Source organism: Microcaecilia unicolor, chromosome 8, assembly GCF_901765095.1.
Source record: "Microcaecilia unicolor chromosome 8, aMicUni1.1, whole genome shotgun sequence".
Taxonomy (NCBI): Eukaryota; Metazoa; Chordata; class Amphibia; order Gymnophiona; family Siphonopidae; genus Microcaecilia; species Microcaecilia unicolor.
Window position 1 is genome coordinate 220,504,427 of NC_044038.1, and position 12,340 is coordinate 220,516,766.

General features: G+C 42.6%; 1 protein-coding gene across 2 annotated transcripts in view; it reads right to left on the minus strand.

Annotated features, from left to right (window-relative positions):
* Positions 1-6,134: 6,134 nt before the first annotated feature.
* Positions 6,135-12,340, minus strand: part of EYA2 (EYA transcriptional coactivator and phosphatase 2) — a 298,678-nt gene continuing 292,472 nt past the window's right edge. The window contains exon 15 of one of the 2 annotated variants that reach the window (XM_030212906.1): positions 6,135-6,943. In XM_030212906.1, coding sequence (XP_030068766.1) covers positions 6,863-6,943 — 81 coding nt within the window. In that variant the 3' untranslated portion in view covers positions 6,135-6,862. The remainder of the gene's footprint in view (positions 6,944-12,340) is intronic. The other variant, XM_030212905.1, reaches the window with a different exon arrangement.

Sequence of the window (12,340 nt, forward strand, 5' to 3'; positions counted from 1 at the left end):
TGCAGATTTATCTCATGCATTTTCATCGTGCAAATCATGAAAATGTAAGTAGGTGTGTCCTGAGGCCTGGCTACATGGTAAGATTCCAAGGTGGGGATGTCCATTCCACTAAAAGGGTGTTAAGCATTTAATGTGTGGTAACAGGCTACCTCACCAAGGGTTTGTGTGATAGTTTGTCTCTTATGGTGCATTACCATGTGTTAGTGAACGTTAGCTTGTTATAATTACTGTGTGCTCACTGGCTAATGCACAGTTAACACGGGAGGATTTAGCACCTTCTAAATGGTAAGTGATCCCTTGTTAACTTCCTGCAGGTACTGCAAGACTAATATTTACAGTAATGCATGACCTGCAATAAAAACAATTGAGGAAATTTCCCTATAAAATGCCTTGTTACATATGGGCTTAGTGCATGATAAAATTCTGCATTACAATCGCACTAAGTCCAGATTTTAATGCATTTTTAGTAAAAGAGCATCTTGATTTCCTAATTTTTCCCCACAGATATAGAATGACAGGAAAGCTGTAGGAAGTCAGCCACTGCATTTTGAAATTCTTTTGTATGTTACAAAGCAAAACCTGAGTTTTTAAATACAGAAATGGATTAAGTGTTTTTTTTTTTGGTAATATTTCTTTCTCCATCTTTTTTTTTGTCCTATTGTCTTGTCTTGGTAGCACAGTCCTGTACCCTTAAGGTTTGGTGTATTTCCTATTAGGTGCTGAGAAAGTAAAACACCTAGTTAAACTTACTGTTGGCCTCGCAGATCTCACAATTAATTACAACCTTAGTTTCATCTAGTACAATGAAGGTGCCAAGTTTGAACTTGACTGTGATGGCTCTTGTCTCTACAGCTCAGATAAGTTGAAGAAGATTCTAGGGAAGAGATTTTAGGTTATGTACCATTGACATCATTTCGTGAACTACCACTCTTTACTTTCAAGCTTAAACATTTTTTTGCTACCTAAAACATGAAATGACTAATTAGAATCAAACCAAGACAGCTTTAACAGAAGTTATTCCTATTTAATTGCCTCAGGATGACAGAGTATCAGTGTATCATCCGGCCACAGCCTTAAGATTCATACTGGTGAGGACAGGTGGATTAATTATTGCCTACTTGGCAGGTATTCATTCAAAAGCGTAATATGCTTTTGGAAAAAGTTATGGTGCCTCTGTATCGCTCCATGCTGCAACCTCACCGTGAGTATTGTGTTCAATTCTGGTCGCCGTATCTCAAAAAAGATATAGTGGAATTAGAAAAGGTTCAAAGAAGAGCAACCAAAATGATAAAGGGGATGGAACTCCTCTCGTATGAAGAAAGGCTAAAGAGGTTAGGGTTCTTCAGGTTGGAAAAGAGATGGCTGAGGGGGGGGGGATATGATTGAGGGCTACAAAATCCTGGATGGTGTAGAATGAGCAGAAGCAAATTGATTTTTTACTTATTCCAACAGTACAAAGACCAGGGGACACTCAAGGAAGTTACACGGAAATAATTTAAAAGAAATAAAATGAAATCTATTGATGAAATAACCAATTTTCGTAAATCTCTGAAGATCTCTCTCTTCAACAAGACCTACAAAGAATACCCATAGCCTCAATAAATTACTTTGCCAAGCCAACCCAGTTAAGAAAGTCTACCTTCTATACTCGCCCACCTAACTCTTTTATTTTCCACTACTTAATCTTAGTACATCACTAACTGTATCTGATATCCTGGAATGACAATGCCATAACAAGACTCTGTAAGCCACATTGAGCCTGCAAATAGGTGGGAAAATGTGGGATACAAATGCAATAAAGAAATAAATAAATATTTTTTCACTCAAAGAATAGTTAAGCTCTGGAGCTCTTTGCTGGAGGATGTGGTAACAGCGGTTCGCGTATCTGGGTTTAAAAAGGTTTTGTACAAGTTCCTGGAGGAAAAGTTCATAGTTTGCTATTGAGACAGTCATGGGGAAGCAACTGCTTGCCCCAGGATTGATAGCATGGGATGTTGCTATTAATTGGGTTTCTGCCAAGTACTTGTGACTTGGATTGGCCCCTGTTTGGAAACAGGATACTGGGCTAGATGGACCATTGGTCTAACCCAGTATGGCTACTCATATGTTCTTATGCCTTATTATTCAATTATAATAAGATTATGTTCAGGGATACAATCACAAAACTCAGCATGTCTCTCCTATAACACCCCTTCTTCCAACCCCCACCTTTAACTTTACATCACATTTTAATACAACCTTTTACTTTATATCTGGATATTATCATTCTTTGAAAGAACTTGCACATTTTGGTTTACACAAGTACATAAGTATTGCCATACTGGGAAAGACCAAAGGTCCATCAAACCCAGCATCCTATTTCCAACAGTGGCCAATTCAGATCACAAATACCTGGAAAGATCCCAAAAATGTATAAAACATTTTATACTGCTTATCCCAGAAATAGTGGATTTTCCCCAAGTCCATTTAATAACGGTCTATGGACTTTTCCTTTAGGAAGCCGTCCAAACCTTTTTAAAACTCCGCTAAGCTAACCGCCTTTACCACATTCTCTGGCAACGAATTACAGAGTTTAATTACACATTGAGTGAAGAAACATTTTCTCTGGTTCGTTTTAAATGTCATTTTCTCTGGTTCATTTTAAATGTACTATCTTGTAGCTTCATCGCATGCCCCCTATTCCTAGTATTTTTGGAAAGCGTAAACAGATGCTTCACATCTACCCATTCAACTCCACTCATTATTTTATAGACCTCTATCATATCTCCCCTCAGCCGCCTTTCCTCATAGGGAAGTCATCCCATCCCCTTTATCATTTTCGTTGCCCTTCTCTGCACCTTTTCTAATTCCACTATCTCTTTTTTGAGATACGGCGACCAGGGGTTCTTAACTCAGTCCTCAAGACACAATCTACCCAGTCAAGTTTTCAGGATACTCACAATGAATATGATGGAGGTAGGGCATGCAAATTTATCTCATGCATAGGTATTGCAGATATCCTGAAAACCTGACTGGGTTAACCCCTGCTTATGAATAAAATAAAATTAGGAGACATGCTGAATCAGTAGTTTTTCAACCCAGTCCTCAGGGACCACCTGGCCTGTCAGGTTTTCAGGATAGAAACCAAAAGGTAACTGAATAGAGGAAGTCCCAAGGGACAAATAACAATACACAAAAAAGTGGGAACGAAGAAAGGCTTGACAAACCCCAGGAACGAAACAATTAAAACTTATTACTTAAAATTTATATAAAAACAATGTAAGATAAGCATTCCTTAATCTGCATTTCCCCAGCTGTAAAGGATTAAAATACAGACTAACAAATGCGTCCAACTTTTCTTACGTGAACACGAAATTGTGGAATGCATTGCCACTTAACTTAAAAACAATTCACAAACTACCCAACTTTCATAAATCTCTGAAGACTTATTTCTTCAACACGGCATACCATAATGATCCATAATTGTATTGTAACAGATCACCACTTAACCTTATATTCTGAATACTCTCTTTTTATATATGTTTGCTTAATTCTATTTGACATCCTTGTTCTTTACAAAACACCAGTTGTATTTTTCACTCAGAAATGGCGAATGCCATGACGGAACATTGTAAGCCATATTGAGCCTGCAAATATGTGGGAAAATGTGGGATACAAATGCAACAAATAAATAAATAAATTCATGTGCACATTAGAATAAAAGTCCAGTAATGTGCATAAAAGACTGCTTAAAAATAGAGGTCTTTAAAAAGACCTTGCATCTCTAAATGCACAGATAGAGAAACGGTACTGTTCAATAAGCAAGGACTGTGGTACCAAAGGTAGAAAGTGCCAACGCGTGAGACTTGATTGTTATACCTCTATTTTAAAGTAGTCTTTTATGTTATTTTACCAAAAGAACCCTGAAGCAGGCACGTCATATGCCGAAACATGACCATGTTGAGTCTTGAACTTTGACATCAATTACAACATAAACTACATAAGTATTGCCATATTGTGACAGATCAAAGGTCCAACAAGCCCAGCATCCTGTTTCAACAGTGGCCACTCCAGGTCACAAGTACCTGGCAGAAACCTAAATAGTAGCAACATTCTATGTAGAACCCCAAAGAGTAGCAAGATTCTAGAATTCTAAAGAATAACAAGATTCCATGCGGAATTTCAAAGTGTAGCAACATTCCATGTAGAACCCCAAAGAGTAGCAAGATTCCATTCAGAATCCCAAGTACATAAGTGTTGCCATACTGGGACAGACCAAAGGTCCATCAAGCCCAGCATCCTGTTTCAACAGTGGCCAATCCAGGTCACATATACCTGGCAAGATCCCAGCTATTGGACTTTCAGTAGATTTACTTTAATGTACATTATTGGACTTTTATTCAAATGCGCACATGAATGTTTCTTACACTGTTTGTATATAAATTTTAAGTAATACATTCTAATTGTTTCGATCCTGGGGTTTGTCAAGCCTTCCTTCGTTCCCAGGTTTTCAGGATATGCACAATGAATATGCGTGAGAGATATTTGCATACCAAGAAGGCAGCGTATGAAAATCTCTCATGTATATTCATGTGCATATCCTGAAAACCTGAGTGGCCAGGTGGTCGCAGAGAATTAGGTTGAAAACCACCGTGCTGAATAATGATCCACTGGTGTCCATCCCAAAATGACTGAGCCAGCAGCCTCTGGAGTCAGAAAGATGCCACAAGTTACGTATCAACAGCTATTTGACCATCTACTCAGCTCATGAATTTTGCAAATATTAGACATGGAATTATTAGCATCACAAGTACAGTTACATACTGAAGGGGCAAAGAATTGTACAGTGGCATTGTACTAGAACAGGGGTGGGCAATCTCAGTCCTTGAAGGTCAAAACCCACTTGGGTTTTCAGGATTTCCCCAATGAATATGCATGAGATCTATTTGTATGCTCTGCCTTCACTGTATGCAAATAAATCTCATGAATATTCATTGAGGGGAAATCCTGAAAACCTGACTAGGTTACAGCCCTGTACTAGCATGATACATAAGGGATCTAAGCATTACCAGGCCTAACAGGAAGGCTATGGCAAAACATTGCAGATTATGGTGCCGTAGCCTTCCTGTTAGGGCCGTGCCTAGGGTCTGTAGCGCCCCCCTGCAGACTATCAGTTGGCATGCACACGCACGCACGCACACCCCCCCCCCCCCTGGACCTGCCTTGGCTCCAAGGCACATCTGGGGCGCGATGGAGGAAATGGCTGGGCTTGGCCTGAGCCTCCTCCGCTCCATCCCCGATTCCCCGGCGCTTTATTTACCTCTCTCCGCCTCCGGCATCTGCGCAGCATCAGTGAAAGCACTGCCTGTCTGACGTCTGTCCACCAGCCTTCCCTTCGCTCGTTCGTTCCCTCTGTGTCCCGCCTTCTTCTGACGTCATTTCCTTGAGGGCGGGACAAAGAGGGAACAAACAAGCGAAGGGAAGGCTGGTGGAGAGACGTCAGACAGGCAGCGCTTTCACTAACGCTGTGCAGACGTCGGAGGCGGAGCGAGGTAAATTTAAAGCGCCGGGGAATCGGGGATGGAGCGGAGGAGTACGTTTTTTAAAAAATACAGCTTGACGGCGCGGCGCCCTTGAAGGCAGGCTCCCCCCTGCGGCGCTTACCATGCATACTGTGTTTGCACGGCCCTGCTTCTTGTTAGGCCTGGTGTTGGCTGCGCCGATGTTAACCCAGTTCTTCACAGCTTATCTTTCTGCGGAGAGCTATTGCAAACGATCATACTTAGCCATTCTGAAGTCCTTGGAGCGGCTGTATTTTTGCCATTAGCAAATCCACTGTCCGAGCGTGCACCAGCTCATCTTTGGGTGCACGTGAAGGTAATTTTCCCACTCCCGTTCAGGTACATTGGAACGGCTCAGAGAATTGCCCAGATGCTCCAGCCAAGCAGGAAGCTACACTACACCTTGGGGTTTTCCATATGGTTTATATGACAAGCAATATTTCTGAAAACCAAATGTTTTTGACATATGAAGAGAATACAAATCACAGATTACATTCCCCCAAAATGTAAACTTGGTTTTTATTTAATGCCTTTCATTCCTGACAATGTATTGTATCCCCCCTCCCCCCCCCCAAAAAAAAGATGGCAGCTTAAGGCACAGTATAGATTACATGTGCAGTCCACATACCATCAGTGTAAGTTTATAAACATTATTACAGGGTTGTCCTAACAGTTATCGTTACAAATGTACACACCATGATTGTCCCCAGAGATTGTCTTGGAGAAGCTAATTAAATTAGAACAGTATATAACTCTCCCTCTCCAACAATTAAAAAGCACAAGGTAGACAAGCTTAATACCAGAATAATGAGAGTAATTTATAAATTAAAAAAAAAAATACAAAAAAAATTTTTTCAACTATTTCACTCTTATTTTCAACAAGTCCAGCATAATGTAGAATCTGTTGTCCAGTGAGTATGTCCAGAGGACCAAGAACAGGTTCATCCCCTATCCACAAAGCCAGAAAAGCTAACGAGCAGAACCAGACCTTGAAAAAGGCTGGGTGCCTATAAATAGTTCAAGTGGCAAAATCCTTTGCACTGCAGTCCAGTTAAATAATAAAAGTTGCCAGAACCACAGGGTTAAGCTTTTTATCTTTTTTTTTTTTTTTTTTTAATTAAAAAGGAAGTCTTGCCATGCTGCAGGTTTGGGGCACATTGCTAAGAACGTCTTTCTGCAGCACTGCCAGAGGATGAACAAGGAGAAAGTTACGGCATGTATAAATCCACTTTTTATATGTCCCTCTCGCGCTTCAGGAGAATACGTTCATCAAACGTCTGTGCACGTGGGGAGACCCAGTCACTGGAGAGCAGCAGATCCTGCTACAAGTACTCAAGATCCAGAGCATGTCGTAAAGCCTCCAGATCGGCATGGCAGGAAATCCTCCAGAATGGCATGTTGTGCTGGAATGAAGAAAGAGGTATTTAGCTCTAATCTTTCTCAGTAGTTCAAGGCATGTTACATTCAGGTAGCATAAGGTATTTCCCTGTTCCTGGAGGACTTACAGTCTTAAGAGGTTCTTTAGAACTGTGCTAAGCGATAACATGCACTTAACGCAGGAAAAATGGCCCTAATGAAGGCCTTACACAGTAAAGCTTTTTGCCTTAGTTTTGCAGTCTGCATTATTTATTTATTTAATTTTGGAGAGAGAGCATCATGGGCGGATAATGGGTATGGAACAACTATTCACCTAGTACGCTGACATTAACGTGCCAGCAGAATCACGCTGACTTAATACAGGAGTTCTTAGTGCCTCCTGAATTATGGACATGTTAACTAGTTAGCACGTGCTAGCCAGGGGAAAGACTCTGATCTGGGTCCCTGGGCAATAAGGATCATTTCCCCCCCCCCCCCCCCCCCAATATCTTATCCCATCAGGGACCGGACCCAGGATGTCCCTTCTCTCTCCTCCTCCCATGCTCCTGTCTCCGAACCCCCCCCCCCCCCCACACACACACACACCTGGAGAAATAAAACAGCTTCCAGAAGGAAACTTCTCTCTGTGCGGCACGCCCCCCCCCCCCCCCCCCCATTCTGGTAACTTCCTTCTTCTGCAAGGGTGTGCCATGGCAGATGGAAGTGCAGGCGTCAGCAGACCAGGCCTCAGGATAGTAACTGTGGACTCTGTTTCTTCTTCTCCTCCTCCTTACCTTTTGGATTCAAAGCTCTCTTCTCGCTCCAGGTGGGAGAGGGGGTGTCCTGAACCTGGGGATGAAGTGGGGGAGAAAGGGATGTTGGGCACATGGAAGGGGAAATACTGGGCCCCCCACTGCTCTGGGTCCTCGGCCACTGCCCAGTTGCCTGAATGGTCAGTCAATCCCTGCCACTATCTGGGTAATGTATTCATGCCCATTTTCCGCCCATGACATGTCCCCTTCAAAAAAATAAATATAACACTTAACAGGTGCAAACAGGGCCTCAAAGTGATTTAAAGCACACTAACTTAACATTCTTTGTCAATTAGTGCACATTCAAACAGTATATAGCATGTGTTAAACCAAAACATTTTTTTTTTGCTTGTGTACATCAGTACTTCACATCTGATCCTCCTGTAGGCTACTGTGACAAAACAGTAGGTTTCTAAGCCTATGATCTGTATTATTTTACTGATGATATGTATTTCTGCTAACTGGCCAGCAGATGGCGATTGTCATTTCTGATACAGTGAAAAAAAAAAAAAGACAGTTTGTTTTTGTTCTCACCTATGCTGTGAGGTAATTTTTTTAGTCTTAGCTAGGAAGCACAGAGGTAAACATCTCCGATCTAATGCCCTGTTCAGACTTGTGAGCAGTTAGATGTCCTGAAGCTTCTCAGGCACTTTTCAGGTCATGAACAAAAGTGTAAGATAGTTTTAATTCCTGTTTGTTTTACCTGTTAATTTTCCATCTGTTTTATATGGTTCACTGTTCAAATCTTGTGACAATAAACCTATTAGTTATTGGCTCTGATGTCCTGGACTAAGAATCCTGGTGGTTTCTGTGTTGGGTCTGTGAGTGCTTTCTGGGAACTGTGGGACCACTGGGAGTGTGGCCTCAATTAACCTAGAAATCACTGGGAGGCTAGGATAGGGGAGGGCAGACTTATACGGTCTGTACCAGAGCTGGTGATGGGAGGCGGGACTGGTGGTTGGGAGGCGGGAAATACTGCTGGGCAGACTTATACGGTCTGTGCCCTGAAAAAGACAGGTACAAATTCAAGGTACGGTATACACATATGAGTTTATCTTGGGCAGACTGGATGGACCATGCAGGTCTTTTTCTGCCGTCATCTACTATGTTACTATGGGGATAATTTGAGAGCGGGAGACTCGCCCAGAGGCGGTTATGACCCAGTCGTTGGGAGGAAGTTGCTAGTGTATAACACAAGTAGCAGGTGCAGGTGGACCTGAGCTGTGCTGGAGACAGACCCTCCAGATGGCCGCAGGGTTGGCCCCAGGCAGGTGGCTAGGCGTTTGGTGACAGCTACCTTCTGGTGTTATTTCACTTTCAACATTTAAAATTTTTAATTTTTGAGACTGCTTCCTGTACTGTTCAGGGAGACGGTGGTGGGGAGGGGATGCTATTGTATTATCTTTAGATTTTCTGGATATTGATATAAAGATTAAGAAAACAACAAGTAATTTGCTGATTTGTTCTGTTTCTTTTCAATAAAAATGTTTAAACATAAAAAATATTCTTTTCTCACAGCTTTAAGATTTTTTCTGTTTCTATTTTAATTTCTTTGCTTTCTTTCTATTCTTTTCATTAAGACAAATCTGTAGACCAAATGTGGACCTGGAAGAGATTCATCACTTTCAGACAGGTGGAGAAAAATGAGTGGCTAAAACTAAGATATTATCAGTGCTGTGGGCAAAACAGCGAAAGTTTCTCTTTTCCCATATATAATGAAGCTCAGGTGTGCAAGAGCCTTAACTAATGATCAACATCCATCACAGGCTGTGACAGGCTCAGTAAAGAAAGCATTGCCACTAATGGGTGAAGCCAGGAGCCACCAGCAGGAGGCTTCTTTAACCCTGTCTGTGCATAATCACTGAACCCTGCTGCTGTTTCATACTTCAAGCAAACTTTGCCATCCTTTGATGCAATTGTCTGGGTTTTTTTTTTTTTTTTTGCTACCTTTGAAGTGCAATGCAGCTCTATTAAACACAAAGCCTTCCATGCAAGAGGAGTGGGTCCTGGAAGGGTCTTAAAATGAACCAAACTCTGAATACAGCAGGGGAGGGCAACCTTTATAGTATACATCAAGAGCTGTACTGTCCCTTGCAGGCTGCAACATTATGTAATGTCGGAAATGCACAAAGCTCCATAGATCACCTGTGATAAATACATGACATTTTAAAAAATGATGGAAACGACCTACTGGAGTGGCTATTCTAAAAAAATATTTAAAATTCTCAGAACTCTGCTTAATGATGTTGTTTTCTGTGTATATTTCCCGTGGTCTTGTGGGTTACAGATTGCCCAGCCCTGGAATAGCAGATGGATCACGTCTTTGACTACTACTACTACTACTACTATTAAACATTTCTATAGCGCTACTAGACTTACGCAGCGCTGTACAAATTAACATGAAAAGACAGTCCCTGCTCAACAGAGCTTACAATCTAAATTGGACAGACGAACAGACAGCTAGGGGTGAGGAAATTGCATTGGTAGGGGTGATAAGTGAGGGTGTTGAGTAAGAGAGTCATGGTTAGGAGTCGAAAGCAGTAGCAAAGAGGTGGGCTTTAAGCCTAGACTTGAAGACAGCCAGAGACTGAGCCTGACGTACTGGCTCAGGGAGTCTATTCCAGGCATAGGGAGCAGCGAGATAGAAGGAACGGAGCCGGGAGTTAGGTGAGGGAGCTGCGCGTCTTATATTCCGCCAGAGTCGCTATACTCACGTTAGCCCTCTCCTCAAGTCGCTTCACTGGCTCCCTATCTGCTTCCGCATACGGTTCAAACTTCTCCTTTTGACCTACAAGTGCATCCACTCCGAAGCTCCTCAGTACCGTTCCGCTCTCATCTCTCCCTACACTCCTCCCCGTGAACTCTGTTCGCTGGGTAAACGTCTTTGACTGGGGATGGAGCATTACCAAATTATCAGTGACATCATCAGGATAATAGAACCCCCTCCCCCTTTGGAGGTACTTTTTAACTGCCTGTCTTTGTGAAAAATACGTATGTACTTTATCATTTTATGGACATTGCAGGAGTTGCCAAGTATGCATTTTAACTTTGAAAAATAGCCCGTGGAAAGTACCCCCACACATTTACATCTGCTAAATTGTGCAGATGAGTGGTGTAGCCACAGGGGCCCAAGCCCCCTCCAAAACTTGCAGCACCCTTAAATGGCTCTCAGGGGTGCCCAAGTCCTGCCAGCTGAAGCGATCTGCTGCCTGAACCTCCCCCCTCCCTTTTCAGTGCTGCCTCAGCAGAGAGGATGATGATGGTGATTAAGGTAAGAGTCCTTGTTTGCCTGTACTGTTATATTTACACATGTACTCACATTGGGAGTGGAATAGCCTAATGGTTAGTGCAGTGGCCTGGGGAACTGGGTTCAATTCCCACTGCAGCTCCTTGTGACTCTGGGCAAGTCACTTAACCCGCCATTGCCCCAGGTACAAAGAAGTACCTGTATATACTATGTAAACTGCTTTGAATGTAGTTGCAAAAAACATAGAAAGGCAGTATATCAAGTCTCATTTCCCTTTCCCTGTTTGAGATTCTACATGGAATGTTGCTGTTTCTACCATCTGAGATTCTGGAATGTTGCTGCTATTTGAGGTTCTGTTGCTACTAATTAAGATTCTACATGGAATGTTGCTACTATTGGAGATTCTACATGGAATGTTGCTAGTGGAGGAGTAGCCTAGTGGTTACTGCAGTGGACTTTGATCCTGGGAAACTGGGTTCAAATCCCATTGCATCTCCTTGTGACTTTGGGCAAGTCAATTATCCCTCTACTGACCCAGCTACAAAATAAAGTACCTGTGTACAATATGTAAACCACTTTGATTGTAACCACTGAAAGTTGAAATACCCTTTCCCTTTAGCACAAGATTATTCAATAAAAGGGAAATGCCTCATAGCTCCGATTACATAGTAACATAGTAGATGACGGCAGAAAAAGACCTGCATGGTCCATCCAGTCTGCCCAACAAGATAAACTCGTGTATACCTTACCTTGATTTGTACTTGCCTTTTTCAGGGCACAGACCGTACAAGTCTGCCCAGCAGTATTTCCCGCCTCCCAACTACCAGTCCCGCCTCCCATCACCGGCTCTGGCACGGACCGTATAAGTCTGCCCTCCACTATCCTTGCCTCCCAACCACCAACCTCTCTTCCCCCACCTGCTCCGCCACCCAATTTCGGCTAAGCTTCTGAGGATCCATTCCTGCTGCACAGGATTCCTTTATGCACATCCCACGCATGTTTGAATTCCGTTACCGTTTTCATCTCCACCACCTCCCGCGGGAGGGCATTCCAAGCATCCACCACCCTATCCGTGAAAAAATACTTCCTGACATCTTTTTTGAGTCTGCCCCCCTTCAATCTCATTTCATGTCCTCTCGTTCTACTGCCTTCCCGTCTCCAGAAAAGATTTTTTTGCGGATTAATACCTTTCAAGTATTTGAACGTCTGTATCATATCACCCCTGTTCCTCCTTTCCTCCAGGGTATACATGTTCAGGTCAGCAAGTCTCTGCTCATACGTCTTGGAACGCAAATCCCATACCATTCTCGTAGCTTTTCTTTGCACTGCTTCCATTTTTTTAACATCCTTCGCAAGGTACGGCCTCCAAAACTGAACACAATACT